This window comes from Sminthopsis crassicaudata, chromosome X, assembly GCF_048593235.1.
Source record: "Sminthopsis crassicaudata isolate SCR6 chromosome X, ASM4859323v1, whole genome shotgun sequence".
NCBI lineage: Eukaryota > Metazoa > Chordata > Mammalia > Dasyuromorphia > Dasyuridae > Sminthopsis > Sminthopsis crassicaudata.
In genome coordinates, this window is record NC_133623.1 from 47,553,577 (window position 1) to 47,576,939 (window position 23,363).

At 41.1% G+C, this 23,363-nt stretch overlaps 1 protein-coding gene across 18 annotated transcripts in view; it reads left to right on the top strand.

Annotated features, from left to right (window-relative positions):
- Window positions 1–23,363, top strand: part of ENOX2 (ecto-NOX disulfide-thiol exchanger 2) — a 273,360-nt gene that overhangs the window by 161,745 nt on the left and 88,252 nt on the right. For 11 of the 18 annotated variants that reach the window (XM_074278291.1, XM_074278295.1, XM_074278294.1 and 8 more), the window contains one exon: window positions 7,818–7,964. The exons of the other annotated variants lie outside the window; for them this stretch is intronic. In XM_074278291.1, coding sequence (XP_074134392.1) covers window positions 7,818–7,964 — 147 coding nt within the window. The remainder of the gene's footprint in view (window positions 1–7,817; window positions 7,965–23,363) is intronic. 18 annotated transcript variants of the gene reach the window in all.

Consider the following 23,363-nt stretch of genomic DNA (forward strand, 5'->3'; position numbering starts at 1 on the left):
CACAAATACACACACACACACACACATGCACACACATGTATACACACTCTAATCAGTCAACTAGCATGTATTAAGTACCTACTATGTGCCAAAGACAGTGATTAATCAGAAATTCTCTCTCCCTTCATGGACTTCTTTTTCTTTTTTCTTTAGTTACTCAACAAATTTAATTAGCTGTACTGGTATAAAATATTAGGTGGCTAATAAATCATTTAAAAATCACTTCAAGTGGTTCAGCAGTTTTCTTGGGAAGGTATTTCTGTATCTCAGAATCTTCCTGATTGGGAAATTATTTACTATCATTTTGTTGTTTTTAATTTTTTAATAATTTGATTTTTCCAAATATATGCAAAGATAGCTCCTAACATTCACCTTTGCAAAACTTTTTATTACAAATTTTTTTCTCTCCCTTTCCCCCTGACCAAGGCAGCTTTTTCTGATTTCCACACACACATATGGATATACATATATGTGCACATACTCTAATGGGTCAACTAGTATATTTTAAGTGCCTATTATGTGCCACAGACAGTGATCAAAAAGAAATGATCTCTCCCTTGTTAATTTTTTTCTCCCCCCCTTTTTTTTTTTTAGTAACTTAACTAATTTAATTAGCTGTATTGATATATAAATGTTATGTGGTTAATAAATCATTTAAAAATCTCTAGAACTGATTCAGCAGTTTTCCTGGTATCTCAAAATCTTTCTGCTTGGGAAATTCTTTCCTGTCATTTAGTTATTTGTTTGTTTTTAATTATTTAATAGCTTTATTTTTCCAAATATATACAAAGATAGCTCCTAACATTCACTTTTGCTAAATTTTGTGTTCCAAATTTTTTTTCTTCTTTTTTCTCCCCAAAACAGCCTTTTTTGATTTGCCAACACATGTACGTATATACATACATGTACGCACCCCCCTAATCAGTCAACTAGAATGTATTAAGTGCCTACTATGTGCCAGGGAGAGTGATCAACCATAAATGATCTCTCCTTTCTTAAATTTCTTTTTCTTTTTTGTTACTAAACAAATTTAATTAGCTGCATTGGTATATAAGATTATGTGGCTAATAAATCATTTTAAAACTCTAGAAGTGATTTAGCAATTTTCCTGCTAAGATATTTCTGTATCTCAAAATGCTACTGATTGGGAAGTTATTTACTTTCATTTAGTTGTTTTTAGTTTTTTAATAATTGTATTTTTCCAAATATATGCAAAGATAACTCCTACCATTCACCTTTGCAAAACCTTGTATTGCAAAATATTTTCTCTTCTTTCCCTCTCCAAGACAGCTTTTCTTATTAGCACACATACACAGAGATACACAAACATACATATACACCAACACTAATCAATAAACTAGCATTTATTAAGTATGTACTATTTATTTGCCAGGCACAGTGATCAACCAGAAATGATCTTTCCCTTCTTGAATTTCTTTTTCTATTTTTGTTACTAGACATATTTAATTAGCTATATTGGTATAAAATATTAGATGGATAATAAATCATTAAAAAAATCTCTAGAAGTGGTTCAGCAGTTTTCCTGGTAAGATATTTTGTATCTCAAAATCTTTCCGCTTGGGAACTTCTTTCCTATCATTTAGTTATTTGTTTTTAATTATTTAATAGTTTTTTCCCAAATATATACAAAGATAGCTCCTAATAGTCACCTTTGCAAAATTTTGTGTTCCAAATTTTTTCTCCCCTTTTTTCTCCCCAAAATAGCTTTTTCTGATTTGCCAACACACACGTATACATACATGTCCACACCCCCCCTAATCAGTCAACTAGAATGTTTTAAGTGCCTACTATGTGCCAGGGAGAGTGATCAACCATAAATGATCTCTCCCTTCTTGAATTTCTTTTTCTTTTTCCTTTTTTTATTAGTAAGCAAATTTAATTAGCTGCATTGGTATAAAATATTAAGTGGCTAATGAATCATTTAAAAATCTATAGAAGTGATTTAGCAGTTTTACTGGTAAGATATTTCTGTTTTTTCAAAATGCTACTGATTGGGAAATTATTTACTATCATTTAGTTGTTTTTAGTTTTTTAAATAATTGTATTTTTCCAAATATATGCAAAGATGGCTCCTAACATTTACCTTTGCAAACCTTGTATTGCAAATTATTTTCTCCTTTTCCCTCTCCAAGACAGTTTTTCTTATTAGCACACACACACACACACACACACACACACACGCGCGCACACACACGCACACACATACACACAAATCAGCATCTTGCAGTTATTAAGTACCTACTATTTTCTAGGCAGAGTGATCATCTAGAAATGATTCTTTTCTTTCTTTTTAGTAATTAAACAAATTTAAATAGCTGCATTTTATATAATATTATGTGGCTAATAAATAATGAAAACATCTCCAGGAGTAATTAAGCAGTTTTCCTGGTAAGATATTTCTGCATCTCAAAATCTTCCTGCTTGGGAAATTCTTTCCTATCATTTGATTGTTGTTGTTTTTTAAATTTTTAATTATTTTATTTTTCAAAATATATGCAAAGATAGCTCCCAGAATTTACCTTTGCAAAGCTTTTTGTTCCAAATTTTTCTTTCCCCTTTCTCCTTCTCTAGACAGCTTTTCACATACATGTATACATACATATATATTATATACATTAATCAATCAAGTAGCCTTTATTAAGTGCCTACTGTGTGCCAGTGTTCAACCATGAATGATCTCTTACTTCTTGAATTTCTTTTCCTTTTTTTTAATTACTAACCAAAATTAATTAGCTATATTGGTATAAAATATCAGGTGACTAATAAATCATTTAAAAATCTCTAGCACTGATTCAGCAGTTTTCTTGGTAAGATATTTCTGTATCTCAGAATTTTCCTGATTGGGTAATTATTTATTATCATTTAGTTGTTTGGTTTTTTTTTTTAGTTTTTTTAATAATTTTATTTTTTCCAAATATATGCAAAGATACCTCCTAACATTCTCCTTCTCAAAACCTTGCATTGCAAATCTTTTTCTCTCTCTTTTGCCCATTCCAAGACAGCTTCTTTGATTTGCATACACACAAATATATATATATATAATACACACACACACACACACACAAAAAAAACTAATCAGTCACATATATATATATATATATATATATATATATATATATATATATATATATATATATATATATATATATATATATATATAATACACACACACACAAAAAAAAAAAAAAAACTAATCAGTCACCTAGCATTTATGTGCCAGGCTATTGAGCAATCAGAAATAATCTCTCCCTTCTTGAATTTCTTTTTCTGTTTTTTAAGTAATTAAACAAACTTAATTAGCTACATTGTTACACAATATTAGTGGCTAATAAATCATTAAAATATCTCCAGAAGTGATATTTCTATATCTCAAAATCTTCCTGCTTGAGCAATTTTGTTGTTTCTTTGTTTTTAATTTTTTAATTTTATTTTTCCAAATATATGCAAAGATAACTCCTAACATTTACCTTTGTAAAACTGTGTTTCAATTTTTTTCTCTCCCCTTTCCTGTCCCCTAGATAGCTTTTTCTGATCACACACACACATACATGTACATGTATACACATGGATACCCACTAATCAGTCAGTCAACTAGCATTTATTAAGTGCCTGCTATATGCCAGACATAGTGATCAACCATAAATGATCTCTTTCTCCCTGAATTTCTTTTTCTTTTTAGTGATTAAACAAATTTAATTAGCTATATTGGTATAAAATATTACATGGCTAATAAATAATTACACATCTCTAGAATTGATTCAGCAGTTTTCTTGGTAAGATGTTTCTGTATCTCAGAATCTTCCTGATTGGGAAATTATTTACTATCATTTAGTTGTTTGTTTATTTTTAGTTTTTTAATAATTTTATTTTTTTCAAATATATACAGATACCTCCTGTCATTCATCTTTATAAAACCTTGTATTCCAAATTTTTTCTTTCCCCTTTCTCCTCCCCAAAAGAGCTTTTTTTTCTGATTTGCACATATGTACATATAGATATATACACACATATGTATAGACATAAAAATACATACACACTAATCAGTCAACTAGCATTTTTAAGTGCCTACTCTATTCCACACACAGTGATCAACCACATATGATCTCTCCCTTTTTGAATTTCTTTTTTCTTTTTTTTTTAAGTTAGTAAACAAATTTAATTAGCCATATTAATATACAATATTAGGTGGCTAACAAATCATTTAAAAAATCTCTAGAAGTGATTCAGCAATTTTCCTAATTGGGAAATTCTTTCCTATCATTTAGTTATTTGTTTTTAATTTTTAAATAATTTTATTTTTCCAAATGTATACAAAGGTAACTCTAAATACTCACCTTTGCACAACCTTGTGTTCCAGATTTTTCTCTTCCCTTTTCCTTCCCCAGTACAATTATTTTCTGATTTGAAGACATATACACACACATCTATACATGTGTATATGCAAATGTATATACACATGGACACCCACTAATCAGTCAGTCAACTAGCATTTATTAAGTACCTACTATATGCCTTTATTAAGTGATCAACCATAAATGATTTCTTTTTCTTTTTAGTGACTAAACAGATTTAATTAGTTGTATTGGTACAAAATGTTACATGGCATATGTACATATATATACATATACATATATACATAAGTCAGCTAGTGTTTATTAAGTGCCTACAATGTGCCAGGGACAGTGATCCACCAGGAATGATTTCTCACTTTTTAAATTTCTTTTTTTTTTTTTTTTAGTAAATTTAATTAACTGTATTGGTATATAATATTATGTAGCTAAATATTAATCATTTTAAAAATCTCCAAAAATGATCCAGCAGTTTTCCTAGTAAGATATTTCTGTATCTCAAAATTTTCCTGCTTGGTTGGTTGTTTTTAATTTTGAAATAATTTTATTTTTCCAAACGTATACAAAGGTAGCTCTCAGCATTCACCTTTACAAAACCTTGTCTTCCATTTTTTCTCTTCTCTTTCCCCTGTCCAAGACAGCTTTTTCTGATTTGCGCACACACACACACACACACTTACACACATACACACACACATACACACACACATATACATGTACATATATGCACATGCACACATTAATCAATTAACTAGCATTTATTAAGTGCCCACTATGTACCAGTTCCTATGGTAAACCAGAAATGATCTCTCTCCTTGAATTTTTTAATGGCCTTTTGTTTACATTTTTCCTGTTCAGTAATTTAGGAGTCAGGAAACTTGGAATCAAATCTGGACTGCAACAGCACTTCCGTCTTTGCTTGTGTTAGCTCTTTTGAAGATTTGTAGTAAGTAAAGTGCTTATGGGCAGATAGGTGGTGTAGTGGATAGCTCTGAAGTCAGAAGTACCTGAATTCAAATGCAGTTTCAGATATTTATTAGCTATGTGACTTTGTGCAAATCATTTAGCCCTGATTGCCTCCCCTGCCAAAAAAGAAAGAAAAGAAGAAAAAAAAAAAGAAAGAAATATGCTTTATAAAGTAGGCAGCAGGTTTATCTGAGGCAGGTGGTCTGGGGGACAGTGCCCAGATGCAGGAAGATACTCTCAACCATATTGTTAATTGTGAGACTGGATAAGTCACTTAACTTCTCTCCAGACCACATGAAATGTATCATGGGACCAAAGACAGGAAGCTCTAGATCTAATCACACCTCTCATACTTAGTGATTTGGGGACCATTGGACAAGTCCCATAAGCCTTAGCTTCCTGAGCTGTAAAATGAGAATGGCTATGACCCTTGGCTCCCAGAATTGTGGGAATCCTTCGTCTGCCACCATCCCCAACCTTTGAAAATGTTTGTTGAATTCATTTGATAGGATTAAAATGCAATGACAGTTCACGTCCATCTGACATAGTGGCCAATTGCCATCTTTTACTTGGTACTTCAGATGGTACTAGGGGATAGTATTTGACAGATCTCAGGAGGCTTTTTTTTCATATGGCTTATTTCAAGCTGAATCCAAAGGCTGGAGAAATAGTCTATGTTCCCTGGACAGAGAGGATCAGCATGGGGGGATATGTTTTCATTAGAAGGAAAACTGCAAAGAAATTTTATTAGAAACTCAATATTTAGCCTCCGAGAACTCAGTTGATTTTTAGCTGCCCAAATCCTGAGGTTTGTTTTGGCTTTTTCCAACACGGCTTTAGAAAATAGGGATGAAGAAGGAAGCAGGGTGTGTGGACAGTTGGGGGTTAATAAATGAATGATTTGGGGCCAACTGATTTCTTTTCTGCTTGGATTAGCAAAGTAGGAGATAAAAGGCTTATAGGAGATGTACTGTTTTTGGATGGTAGCAGCATTTTATGAAGTTTTCATTGAAAAACTTAAAATTCCAGGTGATTCTTCTTGGTAGTAGGTGGTAGGGGTGGGGAGAAAAGATGGAGAAAAGAAGAAGGGACTTCTGGGATCTCAGGCGTCTGTCTCTAATGTATCTTTATGTTGCATTTTTTTAAGAGTTCATATTTATGCTGTATTATAGAGAGACAATGTGAGACATCCAAAGATGAAGGGATTTATGTTTCTGGTCTGAAAATCTGGAATTTTAAAATTTTTCAAACCTAGTCTGGATATCCTAGCATTCCAGCTCCCAATAAAGTCCCTTAGAGAGTAGAGATATTATTGCCATTCAACACAGAAGGAAACTGAGGCTAGGAAAAGGAAAAGGATTTGCTCAGGGCTGTATGGTGGGGTAAAGCACCTGAGAGCTGAAAAGGACCACAGGAATCATCTAAGCTACCTGGATAAGGGTACTTTCTACAGCACTGCTGATAAGTGGATATCTAACATCTACTTGAAGACCTCCATTGATGGAGAACTCACTACCTGCTTGGGCAACTCATTCCACTTAAGGGACAGCTTGCATTGTTAAGAGGTTCTTTCTTATATCAAACTAAAGTAGACTTCTGGGTAACTTTTATTTACCACTTCCGGTTCTGTGCTTTGGGGCCAATCAGAAGAAAGCTAATCCTTTCCTATGGGGCTTCTTAAAATCCTTCAAGCCATCTCTCATACATATTTGCCACCCCATCCTTCCACATCAATTGCCATTTCCAAAAAATTCTGTTTCCCTATCACTTAAATCTCTTCCCCTTTCTCCATTCCCATCACTGCCACCCTAGTTCCTTGCCATCAGCCCTTTGCCTAGACCACTGAAATAATGGCCTAATTGGTTCCTCTGTTTTTACTCTCGCCTTTTTTTAGTTCATCCTCTACACAGGTCTGACCATTCACTCCCTTACTCAAAAAGCTTATAGTGGCTTCCTATTATTTCTAAGGTAAAATAAAAACTGCCTGTGTTCTGCTTGAAATCCTCTCTAATCTGGATTTCAAACTCCCTTTCCATGGGTTTCCCCTTCCTTCCCTCCATGCAGTCTTCTTCTTCAGGTAAAACATTCTTAGTTCCTACAAGTAATTAATCCTTCCTTCCACGGCCTAATTTCCACTCCTCTTAAGAGCTAGAACTCAAGTCTGGGTTTCCTGACTTCCAGGCCAGGGTTCTTTTCCTTGTGCCCCATTACCTTTGTAAGGCAGCCAATGGCAGCCGATGATGACCAAGGTCAAAGATCAAGAAGACAGAAAACTAAGGATGTATTATTATTCCTTGTATACTGTCTGACTGAGGGGACCCACCCCAGTCTTGTAATATCACAGGCCAGCATGTCTTAGAGATCCTGAGCTTCCCTCTCTCAGGCTTGACCCCCACCTCCTCTAATAGTTCCTTGGTGGAGATGGAAGTCTCCCCCCTTAACATCATCTCTAGCAGGGCTTTGTTTTTCCCTCCTCTTTAGGACTGAACCAGCTGCCTTTTGATCCTTCAAGCATCAGCCAAGATCAACTGCAGTTTTGCAGCCCTGACAGTCCTTTGCTGTTAGAAGGTCAGGTTGAGAATGAAGAAGAGACGAGCAAGAAAAGAAAGCGAACAAATGACTGTACAGGTGAGTGAGGTAGAAGTACGCCCCCTTCCATGCCATCACTATCTTATGCCGCCCCTAACTAGCCACATTTTGTTTGTGCACGCTGAACATCTTATGGTCCAGCCTATGGCCCTGGGAGGGAGAGAGCGCCAATAACCGAGCCTTCACTCCCCATTTTCCAGGAATGAAGCAACCTAGAGTAGTAGAACAATGGCTTTCAGGTTCTTGGCTTTAAATTCTAGATTTGAATCCCCAATCCGCCACTTCCTGCCAAGGTGACCTTAGCACTCGGTCTCCTTGAGTTTCAATTCTTTTCTCTGTAAAATGAAGAGAATTGACTAGGTTGACCTTTAAGGCCCTACGTTCCAGAGCCACAACAAGAACCCAGGGCTCCTGCCCTGAGATCCATTCCACCAAACTCCCTGATGGGAGTGGCTTTGCTTATGATATTTCTTGCCCAAAGAACCAGAGGAGGGATCATAGGCTGGGGGGGGGAGGGGGGTGTCTTGTGAGTCACCCTGCCCAAGCCCTTCATTTTATGAAAGGAGGAAACAGAGGGTCAAAGCAGTGAAGTTATTTGACCAGTATTCTCGGAGGTTCCACTGAGTTGGGAATAAAACTGAGGGCCATTGGCTCGAAATTTGGTGGCACTCCATATAACTCCGTATAAAATGCGCTCGTCTTTTCTGTTATCGCAATCAGGGGGTCCCCATTACTGCTCTCATTAACCAAATTCTAACAAAGAAGATCCTGTCTTTTGAGGTGACCATCTTTTGCCCAATTGTGAAATCTTCCAACATGATTTATGTGAGTTTTCTATGCTTTTTTCATGCTGTCAAACCAGAGAAAGATCACTAATAGTTTTCAGTGCATGAAGTGTCTTGGGTAGAATCATGCTCATGCTTTGGCTGCGCTTTCCAGCAGTGGGTGCTTTTTTCTAGCCTTTCTCTCATTTGTGCCTCCCAATAGCTCATCAGGTAGAGGGTCCCGGTGGGTGTGGCCTCTTGCCATCCCCAGGACAGAGCCTAGAACCCTACTCTTTGGATCTCCATCTGGCGTTCTTTGCACTAGTACAGAGGATGGCATGCATCCCAGTTTGTTGCTTTTTCTCTGAGTCTCTTTGTGTGTTCTTGGTTGCGTTCTTTCAACTCAGCAAACAATCAACCTGGGGAACGTTTTCTGAGCATCCACTATGTGCAAGGTACTGTGGTAGGGAGTGGGGCTATAGAGAGACAGCAAGACCGTCACCACTGTCTAGGAATTCATGGCTTGGGTATTGTTGGGTTTTTTGGTGGGGAGTGGGAATTGCTATTGAGGTATGCTAGAGCTGCTCAGGCAGATGGATGTTTCTCTGTAATGCTTAGGGTCTCAAATCAAAGCCCTTCTCAATTCCAAGCTCGGAAAACCAAATTTAAGTCAAACTGTGCCTCCGCGGAACCCTTGGGGGAGAGTGAGTCATTCTGCAGAACCAGGTTTTTCATATGGATGAGTCTTTGCTGCTTTAAGCACCAAAACATTTTCTGTTTTTTTTTTTCATTTTGAATGTAAATTCTTCTAAAATATATTAGCTTCTTCCTAGTCTTCTTCAACAGAATTATGTTGAACATAGTTTAATGTTTTCTTGATGAGTTGGGGGTCATAATTATGAAATAAATCATGGTACTCCCTGTGCACGAAACCCTTGACCTGGTCCTCAGGGCCCAGAAAGGCAGGTCTAGCAGTTTCCTGGACGGGAAACAACCCTTGGTGGCCGGCCTTTTCTGAGCTCTCCATTGGTTGGCTCTTGCTGGTTTTAAGGTTCCACTTCCTTACTTCTTGCTGCCGCCAATGGGCCCATCAGTAGCCACCCCTCTATCCAACTTTCTCATTTTCTCCAAATTTAGAAGCTGAAAAATGAGCTTGTTTAATGTAAATAGTCTCATAGTGATGGCCGCAGGGTCCTTCCCACTAATAAAGTGACTGAGCATTTTGATAGCCATTTTTTGCTTGGTTTTCAGGGACTAATCCGTCAAGGTGCTGGGGGTCGGGGACGGGGGGAAGAAGTGGTGGGGCAGACAACTGAGTTCTAGGTAGAAAATCTGTAAAGTATCTGAAACTCCATGTCACAGAGCCAGAAAGGGCAGTCTGAATTGGTAAAGGGTCTGAATTATGGAGTAATTTTAATTTTGATTACTTACAGGGACATTGAGGGACTCCAGTTACTAAGTTACTAAGCGGATGAACTTGTAATTAATGGAATCTATTTGCATTCAGATAATGAATGGGCTAACTTCTTTTAAAACTTCTGCTAAAGACCCCTTACTGGGTCAATTAAGCCCCTCAGGAGTTTGTTCACATTATTAATTTGCACTTTCTTTGTTGAAAATTCAAAGGGAAAAGGTTGGTCTAGGCCAATTGATCTCCAACCCATAGGAAGCTCCAATGAGTAAGGTTTCATTCAATCATTTCTCTTCTAGTTTCTCCTGGGAAGTCTTGGGCCAATGGAAATGGGTAGGTTTTCTTCCCAACTAGACCTGGGAGAAACAAGAAGGGAAGGTTTTATGTGGGGAAAAGTAGGATCCAGTTGTTGCTCAACTCTGAAAAGGCAACTGAGTGGCACAGTGGTTCAAGGGCTGGGCCTGGGGTCAAGTCACTTTACCTCTGTCTTCCTCAGTTTCCTCAGCTGGGAAATGGAAATAACAGCACCTACTTTCCAGCATTGTTGTGAAGATCAATGCTGGAAGACCCAATAATCCTAGCAAGGGGGGGGATTTTTGTTGCCTTCTCTTTTTCTCTCTGGGCCTTGGAGTGGGATGTTCTTAGGTCACCAGTGGAATTTTTTTTATCTCAAAAAGGTAGAAAGGCTCATTGTTCTGCCTGAATTAAAATAGAAATAGCCTAATAGTCCAAGTTATAAGATTATATATTCTAAAAAAGAATATAAACTCTTGAGAACCAAAAGTATGCACCTTCCCTTTCTCTCCACCCCACTGCCACTAAAGCATGCTGGGCTTAAGGCCTTCTCTCCAGGATCAGCTGCAAACATGTTGAGCTTTTTCATCTTTAGAGGTGGTAGGGGTCCAGAGAAGCAGGGATCGGGGAGGAGTGTGTCAGTAGCCCCTTCCCAATCCCTGGGATCCCAATCCCTGCCCTACAGCATAACTGTAACAGCCAGATTAAAATGTAGTTGGGAAATAAGAAAATTAATAAAAATCCAACAGAACCTGGATACTGTTAATATGTGGTTTTTCAAGTCAGTTTGCCTCCAGGGATCCTTCTGTAAAACAGTTTAGTGGTCCATTTCTAGTTGAGTTTGACACACTAGGATCAGTCTCCTATGGAGCATATGGAGACTAGCCATAGAGTCCAGTGAGATTCTGAACAACAGCATCTAATCAGATGGTATTTACTAAGGTTAGAATGGCCCATCTTATACTCAGGTGGAAGCTATCACTGTCACCAGTACAAGATGGAGAAGTTGTGATCAGAGAGCATTTTGGCTGAAAAAAATCTGGTGGTCTTGGTGGGCTTTTGCTGTGTGTGTGTGTGGTGTGGCTGCCACAAAAGCTCAGGAGAGCCCCCATTGAGAGAGCTGGAATCCAAAACTAAAGACACATTGGTCCCTTAGTTCTCTGTACTGGTCAGATCGTATCTGGAATATTGTATTTCATTCTATTTTTTAGAAAGAACATTGTACAGCTGGAGTCTCATCTGCTGGCCCAACACATGAGAGCCCAGCATAGCTTCTGTATTATGGTGAGACATTGGAGGTGGTCTTTCCCATAGGAGGTGATGCGAACTCTGAATTCATTCAGGTCTCCATTATCAAGAATGAAGAAATGTGCCCATCATATCTTGTTCACATAAAATGGTGGGAAGCTGGAGCTTTCAATCATTCCGCCTCCGTTGTCTCAAAGAGCCGAAGCAGCTCATCCTCTCTCAGATGGTCTTGATTCACCTATTTTCAGACACTTCTAGAAGCTGATTGGCTTCTGCCTGGCTCCTCCTTGATCCCTCTCTGACCTCTCCCCAGCTCCTCCCTGGTTCCTGCCCTTCCTCCTTAGATCCCACCCCCTGAGATCTTAAAAATCGTGTTCCCCCAAAAGCAAATTGCTCCCTCGGTATGACTCTGCCTTGTTTAGTAAGTAGCAAATCTCAGTTACCTGTGGTGGATGTCTGACTTGATTTCTTCAGCTTGATTGAAATATTGTATTCTCTCAAATCTGTTTCATGTCGCCACTTCTCGTCGCCATACCACCACTTCTGTAGGTACACAGCAAACTTTCCTCGTGTTTAAAGTTCTCCAATAGCATCTTTCCACAGTGTAAGAGGTATCGTGTATTTAGTAAAAGGAAGGATTCCTCACAACAAGAGGGGACTGGAGGAAAGTCCTTGAAGGGAAGTAGCATTCAAACAGGGACTCAAAGGATGGCTAGGAATTGGCCAGAGGGTGTAGAGGAGGACCGAGGCTGTTCAGAGTGCTGAAAACAGTGTGGGCAAAGACACAGAGCCAGAAAATCGTGCAGCCCATCTGGAAAATAGCCAGGAATCCAGATGGGTCGGAGTAGGGGCTACGTGAAGTAGCATGTGTTCACTGGTGGGAGAACAGGGATGCTTAGATGTCTGGGTCGCTCCCCCATGTCTCCAGTCATGACCGTGGCACATTCTCACTGCCTTTCAGTAGATAACATTCCATTTCAATTTGTTTCAAACCCAGCCAGGGCCCGTTCTGTGTCATTCTGCACTTAGAGGGGAAGGAAAGGCAAACAATGGAGATGCTTCTTCAATCCCTCTCCCATGGTACAGAGGTACCAGCTTCAATGGATGCCATTGAGTTACATAATGAGAGTCATTTTGATGAATCTGAAGTGCTTTGTGACAGGATTTTTCAAGGGCCTCCTGCTAAGAACTGAAGTGACAGAGACACGGGGATTATAATGGGGTACGGGGACGTTTACTACTTTCCATCTCTGCACATAGCAGAGCTTTGGACGTGGATTTTACAGTTGGCTCTCCTCATATCACTTCCATGTCTCCAGTGATTCTCTTCATTGGAAGCTTTAGAGCTGCAGAGGAGCCATAGGTAGGTCAGCTCATTTTGAACAGGTGAGGAAACAGAACTTCACAGAAGGAGAAGGGTTTAGAAGGTTTTAGAGCACACAGAAAATAAGTGGGATTCAACCCCAAGTCATATAGAGCCTAGAGGTAGAGCGATATCTCAGTGTGGCTTACACAGGGGCCATAGCCAAACTCATGACAGCTAGAGAGATAATAGGACAGTCCTGAAGCCCATGATAGTGATCCAAGGAAGAAGAGGGCGTCTGGTAAAAGGGGGTGACCAACAGTGTCAACTGCTGAAAAGAGGTCAAGGCTGTTGGATTTGTTGATAAATATAGGCCACTGGAGAACAATGTTGTGAACTGGGGAGAACGCAAAATCAAAATTGACACTAAGATCCCCATCCTCATGAAAAAAAAAAAAAGAAAAAGAAAAAAAAAAACCTTTCTAGTAAGGATTGAAATGCAAACATAGATCACTAGGATATATAATATTGTATACAGGGCAAGTTCTATGTGGATGAAAGTTCTGGGGGACAAGTCCATTATCCAGAAAAGAGAAAAGAGACCACGGGCAACTTCCTAAAGGAAATGGGCAGCCATCTGGGTGGTCTTGAAAGGGTGGACAGGAAGTTAGCGGGTGAAAAATGGAACAGAGGGCACAGATAAAGGTATGGAGGTGAGAGAGTGTAGGGTATGTTTGAGGGGCACAGAAGAGTCCAATTGGTTTAGATCAGGCTGTTTTGTGGGTGTAATGTGAGCTCCAAACCAAGTAATAGATTGTTCAGAGCCTTAGACGCCAGGCGGAGGAATTGCCCCTTTTCTCCAGTCCCCTTTCCCCAGAATGTGGGAGCAGAACCCTTGAATTGAGTGCCTTTGGTCCCCTTGGAGAGAAATTATAAGGGTTTCCATTGCATCAGGAGAAGAGACCCAGGCAGCAATTCATCTCTCCAAGAATAAAATGCTGCCAGCTATTACTTTGAGCACCAAACTCCACAATAAGATCTAAAAGCCCCCCAGTTAGAGCGACTTTCTGTTTTCAGCTACTGCTGTCAACACCAGCTCCTATAAACACAGGGTCTTTGCAGAGGAGCAATTTTCTAATTTCGCCTTTCTTATTCCCTTCCCTAATTACACTGATCTAGGACACACAGAGGCTGAGCACCAGTGACTAATGCATGCCAGATGATGTGAGCAGCGGCTCCAGCCCAGATCGGGCTCCTCTCTGGGTGGGCCAGGGGCCAGGGCTCCCTCCGAAGTCTCTTCGGACAGTGTCAGGCCTGTGGAGACTTGCCTGGGGTTTGGGGGTTTCATTGTCCTTTATGGTTGGGTGTTGGGATTACTAGGTGAGAACTGAGGTTGTCTGGATGGTGACAAGGTGAGAATTCAGGTTTTCTGGACAATTACAAGGTGAGAACTCAGGTTGACTTGATAGAGGGGGCAAGCTCATTGGCTGGGGTGGTTCAACAATGGAATCACGGCTCCAATCTCAGAGGTTTCACAGTGATTTTGCCCTCCCCTTGATTTCTGAAAGCACTTTGGCACAATCTCTTTGCGCTACTCTTCCTCTCCTATATATCATACTTAATTGAGTAGACATCTTTCTCTGCATCCCCTTTTTGAGACCTATGTCTGCACCTGTCTCTAGCTGCCTCCAGGCCTTCTCTACCTTGAGATCTCTACCAGAGATGCCCCAAACCAGCCTCCTTCTATCTTTCTTCTTAACCCTACTGCTTTAAAATTCACTCTTTCTGTCAGCACCCTCATTTATTGGGTTCCCCGAGGTCTTAACATTGGAATTTCCTTTTGCGTCTCATTTTTAACCTTTTATTAGGTCCTGTTGATTCCACCTCCCCTATAGGACCTCTTTAGATTTTCTTCTCTCTGTCCTTAAAGCTATCACCCTAGTATAAGCCTCTTAGTTCCCACTGCCTATTCCTATTGAAGTGACTTCTTAGTAAGTTTTCCTGTCTCCCTTTCCTATACTAGCCTTTATATTAATCAGAATGAAAACTATTCTAGAAAAGTAGACTGGAGCTAGGTCATGGAAAGCCTTACTCACTGACTGAAGGGGCTAAATTTCACCCTAACATCTTAGAGTGTGTTTGTCCGATTCCTCATTTGTCAGATGAGGAAACTGGAGTCCAAAAGAAGCTAAGTGACCCCACAGCTAACAAGTAGGAGAGCCCACGATTCAAGCCCAGAACTTGCTATTCTTCGTTGAGTACTTTTTCTACCTCATTGTACTTTCAGAATATTGTTTCAGTAGTTCATTTTATAAAAGACGGAGTAGAGAGAAGACAAAACTCGAAGCAAAGGCATCAGTTAGAAACCCACTTGAACAGTTGGAGCAAGAGGTAATAAGGGCCTTGTGCTAAGATGATGGTTGAGTGGATGGGTAGGAGAAACATGGTGGAAGGAAAGGAAGAGCTTAACCATACAAACTTCTTCCATGTAGTACTAGTGACTGTCTAGTCCTACCTCCTGAGTTTATAAATGAGGAAACTTAAGCCTCTTCCAAAGGGAAGTGATATGACCTTCGAGAGAGGCAGAGTCAGGATCAGAACGTTGGTACTCAAATTCTAGGGAAGGAGACCCCTGCCTTGTCATCCTGTATGTTAGTCTCTTTTGGCCTCTTTTGACAAATTATTCTGACTGATAGATAGCCCTGGGACTCCATTCAATGGAAGAAGGCTTCAGGGAATGTGACCCTCAAGTAAGTCACTTCCTGTCTTTTCTATCAGATGGGACCATCTCTCAATTCCCCTGTGCCTCCAAACTGTATCATCCTAAATCAATCCCACTTTGCCTTTAGAATTTGAGAGCATCTCTTAGAATTCTTTTCAACATCTTCCCTGCTTGTATTGTGTTTGCAAGAGAAATTGTTGTTGACCTTTATGCAAAACTGACCTGTTTCCTTTCTCAAAGACTATAAAATCCCAGCAGTGAGGAGACCCTGTGGATATTGAGCTGGAAGAGTTTGGGGGCACAGAAGGTTTTGAGATCATGGCAATGAGAAGCTTCTTTATGTTGGGCTGGGGGGAGGACAGTGCCCTGCCCCTGACCTGCAGGAATGACGAATGTCCCTTTGCTGAGAAATGTTCCCAGGTGATAATTGGCTTCACGTTGTAGGCCAAACAGAGAGCAAGAAGTAAATGCTTTCCAAAATTATGAAGCAAGTAGGCTTTGGTATTGTAGCTTAAAAAAATTAATTCGGTAAACCCTGGCTTTGCTAATTAGACACCATCCAGCGGTACGCTTTTTCTTTTGCATGTGCAATTGTTTCCGAAGATTAGTACCATTTTTTAAAAAGTACCAACATCTGAATGGGTTTTTCTTTATTTCTCTTTTCCTTTTCTGGCAGCATGGTGGGGTTTAAGTTATGATGGGGGAAGGACTTGGGAAAACACCAGAGACTTGGCAGCCTACCTCCTTTCCATCTCTCAAAAGAGAGGAGCTGACCAGAGAGTCTGTGCTTCCTGGCCTTTGATCTCTGGATCCCAAGCCCTAACTTACCCTAGACAGTCACTCCCTCTTCCCCATGTACAAAAGGAGGGCAGGCACTGGACTAGATGCTCTCTCAAATCCCATTCGTCTCACAAACACTGAATATTTGCTTCCTTTTCTGGTCTCATAATCCTCTCCTAGCTTTCTTTCTGTTAGACCGTCAGTTCTCCTGTGATATGACCCCCCCTCCCCTTTCTTTCCCTCCCTCCCCCATCAGCTACCACAGAGCCCACCCAGCACCCAGTGCAAACGTGTTTAATATGCACCATTCCCTGCTCTTTCAGCTCTCCTGTGTGGCTAGTGGGAGAAGGTATTATCTTCCTGTCTGTCATTATCTTCCTAATGTGACTGGAAACTGGTGGGGAGAAAGGAACTAATTGGTCCAAGGTCACTTCCTTTGAGGGGAGCGACTGGGGTCAAAACACGGTAATCCTGCACTTTTCCATCTATTGTCAAGTTCATCCAACTAAGCCCATTTCGTGGAAATGTGGTAGGCAACATGCATCTCTCTGCTATTAACTTCTAGGATGTTACCAGAACCCAGAGAGCTTTTACCTCGGCGTATTCAGACTTGGCTGCTTTCATTTGTGATGTAGCATTAACTGAATAATAGCAGACACTACTAAGGGATTGGAGCTCGGCTTCTGCGCTAGGGAAGCACAATGATGAATGGGTGGTTAGAGAAGAAATTCAATTCCTTGCCTGGATTTTGTGAGTCTGTTAGCCATTATCACTTATTTGCCTGGCAACTGATCTTTCCTCCTCATTTAATCCTCTGGCCCCCTTCCTTACTCTCATTCCCCCTTAAAGCATCTCAGGGCATCTTTTTAGTCGAAAATTTAGCCACCTTCTTCCAGCAGGGTACAATAGAGAGAGCATTGCACTCGGGATCAGGAGACCTGGGTAACACTAAGTAGCTGTGCAATCTCAAATGAGTCACTTCATTTCTCTGGGCCTCCGTTTCCTCCTCTACAAAATGGGGAGAATAATATCCCACTCATTTCATCTTCTTGGAGTGGACATCTTTTGCAAATCTCCAATTGCTTTAGAAATCGGAGCTGGGTTTGTGGCAATTTGAGTGGGAAGGCTTGAGAATGAATGGATCGGGGCATACTGGGGAGTACTCCAAGTGAGAGTCCAGATCTAGAGAGCTCAAAGCGGCTTTAGAGATCAGCTAGCCAAATCCCCTCCTTTTAGAAGCTAAGGAAACAGGCCCATAGACATGATGTGACCTTTCCAAGATAACACAGGCTGGGACTTCATCCCAGGTCCTCTTACTGTGAGTCCCTTGATCTTCCCACTATTCTCCTCCTATAACTCAGCAGGTAACATTAGAAAGTTTTACAGCTGCAGAAGGGGCCAGGAGGAAGAAGGATTAGGGGAGTGCTGTAGATGACTATAGTTGCTCTGTCCTGTCTCCGTCTCATCCCAGCCGCGACAAAGATCAGCGCTACTGCCCACTTTGTGTCTGACTTTGTGTCTGCCTCATTGTCTCCCATCCCTGCCTCCATCAGTGTGTCCTGAGTCTGTGCTCAGTCAGAGTCACCTCCCTGGAAGGGAAAGCAGCCGATGATGAGAAAACTTATTCAGATACAGCATGATGCTTACCTATCTGTAAATTGGTTGATCTGAGGCTGTGCCCGTTATTATGCAGCAGAGACTATGACAGCTTGCCTCCAGAGGCAGAGACCAAGCTCACACATCCCCAGGTGCTGCTGGCCACGTTGGCCCAGCCTGTGTTGGGTCTCGGGTGCGCTGCTTTTTCTGAAAGATTTTTTGCACTTGTGCGACTTGGCTTACCACACTTGGCTCATCCATTGATGGGAGGCTGGGCTTGTAGATAAGTGGGTTTGATTGCCCATGGCGACTGTGATTTTTGGGGTACATAATCCATTGGCTCATTGCAAACCCAAAGGGAACTATGCTTCATTATTCCAAGAAGCAAAGTTGAGAAAGCTATGGGGCAGCTAGTTGGTGTAGTGATAGAGCACCATCCTGAAGTCAGGAAGACCTGAGTTCAAATCTGGTCTCAGACACAACACTTCCTAGCCGTGTGACCCCCACTAAGTCATTAACCCCAATGGCTTCAGGGAAAAAAAAAGTTGAGGAAGATAGAATTTTAAGCAATTAAGATTTGGTTGGGAAGGCTTTTGTTTTACAGCTGCAGAAGAGGCCAGCAAAAAGACGGATTAGGGGAGTGATGTAGATGACTATAGTTGCTCTGTCCTGCCTCGGTCTCATCCCAGCTGTGACAAAGCTACTGCCCACTTTGTGTCTGCATCATTGTCTCCCGTCCCTCCCTCCATCAGTGTGTCTCTGTGTCCTGAGTCTGTGCTCGGTCAGAGTCACCTCCCTGGAAGGGAAAGCAGCCGATGATGAGAAAACTTATTCAGATTAAGCATCATGCTGTATGCTTACCTATCTGTAAATTGGTTGATCTGAGGCTGTGCCTGTTATTATGCAGCAGAGACTACAACAGCTTGCCTTCAGAGGCAGAGACCAAGCTCACACATCCCCAGGTGCTGCTGGCCACATTGGCCCAGACCGTGCTGGATCTCAGGTGCACTGCTGTTTCTGAAGGATTTTTTGCACTTGTGCGACTTGGCTTACCACATTTGGCTCATCCATTGATGGGAGGCTGGGCTTGTAGATAAGTGGGTTTGATTGCCCATGGCGACCGTGATTTTTAGGGCACATAATCCACTGGCTCATTGCAAACCCAAAGGGAACCAAGAAGCCAGTCAAAGTCGAGGAAGCTACGGGGCAGCTAGATGGACAGTGGATAGAGCACCAGCCCTGAAGTCAGGAAAACCTGAGTTCAAATCTGGTCTCAGACACTTAGTGCTTCCTAGCTGTGTGACTCTGGGCAAGTCACTTAACCCCAATTGCCTCAACAACAAAAAAAAAAAGTTGAGGAAGATAGAATGTTAAGCAATTAAAATTTGGTTGGGAAGGCTTTTGTTTTAAAGCTTCAGAAGAGGCCAGGAGAAAGAAGGATTAGGGAAGTGATGTAAATGACTATAGTTGCTCTGTGCTGCCTCCGTCTCATATCAGCTGTGACAAAGATCAGCGCTACTGCCCACTTTGTGTCTGACTTTGTGTCTGCATCATTGTCTCCCATCCCTCCCTCCATCAGTGTGTCTCTGTGTCCTGAGTCTGTGCTCGGTCAGAGTCACCTCCCTGGAAGGGAAAGCAGCCGATGATGAGAAAACTTATTCAGATTAAGCATCATGCTGTATGCTTACCTATCTGTAAATTGGTTGATCTGAGGCTGTGCCTGTTATTATGCAGCAGAGACTACGACAGCTTGCCTCCAGAGGCAGAGACCAAGCTCGCACATCCCCAGGTGCTGCTGGCCACGTTGGCCCAGCCTGTGTTGGGTCTCGGGTGCGCTGCTTTTTCTGAAGGATTTTTTTGCATTTGTGCGACTTGGCTTACCACACTTGGCTCATCCATTGATGGGAGGCTGGGCTTGTAGATAAGTGGGTTTGATTGCCCATGGCGACTGTGATTTTTGGGGTACATAATCCATTGGCTCATTGCAAACCCAAAGGGAACCATGCTTCATTATTCCAAGAAGCCAGTCAAAGTTGAGGAAGTTCGAATTTTAAGCAATTAAGATTTGGTCAGGAAGGCTTCTGTAAGAACTTATGATAATTTTTGTGGGTCCATCCTAGGAACTCTTAAGAATACCTCTGTAGCAACCTGCCCCCAAAAGTGAAAATTCATTTACTGCAGTGCGGTATTCTTCGTACCAAGGCATCTGGAAGCACTTGCTTTGGACACATACCCAGTGCTTTGTGCTTCAGAGTTCATCTTATTCAAAACTAGCCACTCTCACTGATAAATCACGATTTCTTCCCAGCCCTGCCACTGATTTGCTGTGAGATATTGGGCAATCAATTCACTTAGCTCCCTGTGTCTGCCACCCCTTGTCCAGACTGCCTGTCTAGAAAGTGGATCCAAATCCATCGAGAAGCTTGATTAGTTGAACACAGCTGAGGGGAGGGGGTTGGTGAGTACACTCTTGGGAGCAGTACAAATGAAATTGCAGTGGTCAAGTTACAGCCCCCTGGTGGCTCAAACCATCTGATTGGTTCTCTCTCTCAGTCGCCGGGTGAAAGATGCGGCCTTGGAGAGCACCCCACTTCAGTTGAAATAGTGTTGTAGAATTCCTTTAGAATCTCTTGCTCCAAATAGCTAGTCGGACAGAGTACAAATGGCCCCTCTGAAATTATCACGCCCTCATTTATCAGACTTCCTTCCATGTTTCATTGCGGAAATACCAACCATCCAGACTCGAGAACCCCAGCCCAGCTGATGAATTACTCTACAGCATCTCTCAACAAGTGATGCCACTTGTGTTATTAGAGCGAGTCTTATTCTGATATTAAATTGTGGTGTCATGGAGTCTCGAGCGTATCTATTTCAGCAACGAAACAGAAAATTAAGATTGATTAACCAGAGCTCCATAGACTTCAGAGGAGCTGTTCGTGGGACTCAGAGCGTATCTGCTCTGGGCCAATCCACTTCTATCAATTCCTAGCCACATTAGGAAGATGATGAAAAAGAGAAAGCCAATGCTCTTTCTCCCACTAACCACCATGGGGGGGGCATATTAAGTCTTAGTCACTAGCTTACCTTCCCAGTACAAAAGCACCAAGGTGATGGCGGGCCCCTCCCCAGCAGGTCAGGCTTTCTCTTTTCCCACTCTCCTCCCATCCACTGGCCTGTCGTTGTGATGCCCCTGGAACATCTAAACCTCCCGGTTCCCAGATTTCATCATCTCTCGTGATCTTTATTTTCACTCTTCAGAAGAGGGCCATATCAGTTCCTAGGAGAAAATGTATATCTCTAGATGCTTACATGAATAAAATAGAGAAAGAGAAGGTCAGTGAATTGGGCGTGCAACTATAAAAGCTAGAAAAAGAGAAGATGGCCATTATCTCTGTGATGCTGAACTCTGCGATCCTCTTGGATTTTGTCATTCTGTCTTTCCCTCTGCCTCAGTCCTCCCAAATCTCTTCTTCATCCTCCACTGCAACTTCTGTTTGCTCTCAGATTCTTTGCTCTAGCCTTACTTTCCTCTCTTCATAGTTTTAAGTTTGAGTGGATGAGCTCTCCACTGCTCTTGAATATTCCTCTTTGCTGCATGTCTTAGCCCCTTGCCAGCCCTCAAACCTAGATTAGCTCCAACACCGATATTCTCCATCCCTGTTCTTGCACCTCTGAATGCCTCTGGAGGAAGTCAGCTATCTATGTCCACTGACTCCTCTGTCCATCTGATTCAGTTGGGCGGTCATTTTATTCCTTCCTGATTGCCCATCCCACTTCTGCCCTTTCAAGTAACTTAACCCCATCAGACATTGTTTCTGGTATTCTCTAAACCTTATATAAAACCAACTGGAGAAAAGCAGACCTCGAGTGGGATATCTGCCAGACAGAAAGCACACGACCTGCCTCATCTGCTGTTCTTGTACAATTGATTTTCTAAAAATTGAGACATAGATGGATACTTAAGGAATCTGCGATTTCATTGTTGTGGATACTTCTTTCATCCACGTAGCTTGTTAGCCTCCCTTCAGTTTGATAGCTGCCCTTTAAAGGTTGCTGTTGCTTAAAAATGCATCCCCCAATACAGTCTTAGAAATTTTGAAGACTTCCTCTCCCCCTTCAAGAAGTTCAAATACCACCTTCTACTTAGGGGGTCCTGACTGTTTAACTGCCTCCCTCTCAAACTACCTGATGGGTAACCATTTAGTATTTACTTTGGGTCTATTTTATGCACACATGGTTTCTCCTTGTTTAATTGTAAATTCCCTTAGAGGAGGCCTTTGTATCCTCAATGTCTCTAGCACATAGTAGGCAATACACAAATACTTCGTGATTATTTGGTTGATTAACTTTTCTCTTTCTCCAACCAAAAAAAAAAAAAAAAGGCATCCCTCTAGGGATAGTCTGGTAGTCACGCCTGGACTTGGACCTTGCGTTTATCAGTATTCCGTTTTATCTGTTTAAATGTGGCCCATCTCTCAAGCCTATTAAGATTCCTTTGCGTCTTGGTTCTGTCATTCGTTCTGTTAACTATCCATCTTAATTTTGTATCTTCTAGAAATTTGATAAGCATCTCATTTATACCTTTATCCAGATAATTGCTAAAAATGTCAAAAAGATGAGGACCAAGGAGAGAGTTCTGTAATACTCCATACGAGCCCTCCTTCCGCACACGTTATCCCGACACCTCTTTTTTGGATCTTGTTGTTCAGTTCTTAATTCGTCTAACATAATATCATCCAGTCTACATCTTTCTATCTTTTCTCTGAGGATATGAAAGATGTTGTCAAAAACCCCGCTGGTATCTAGGTCTCCTAAGTGTATGACGTCCTTCCAATCTTGCAGTCTAGCAGCCCTTTCAAAAAGGAAATGAGCTTTGTCTGGCATGACTTGTTCTTCATAAATCTGTGCTGGCTCAGAGCAATAACATTTTCCCTTTTTAGTGCTCACAAATTCTTGAAGAAGGTATTCTAGAATTTTCCAAAGTGCTAAAGTCAAACTCACTGGTTTATAATAGGAAAATGCCCCTTGTTCCCTTTCTCAAACTTGGAGCATTTTTAGGACCCCTCCTCATGCCATACCACCTTTCCCATGAGTACTAACAGTGCCTCAGTAATCCCATTTTCAAATGTTTAGGTTGTTTCTTTCCTTCCCCAATAACTGGAGACATATCTCATCCTGACCTGATAAATTGAACTCATTAAAGGCAACCAATGTTTCTCATAATTTGCTCATGTATCATAGGGGGGCAGTTTAATATGGTGAAAAGAAAACTGGGCTTGGGAGTCAAGAGATCAGGTACACGGCTAACCTCTATCTTTCT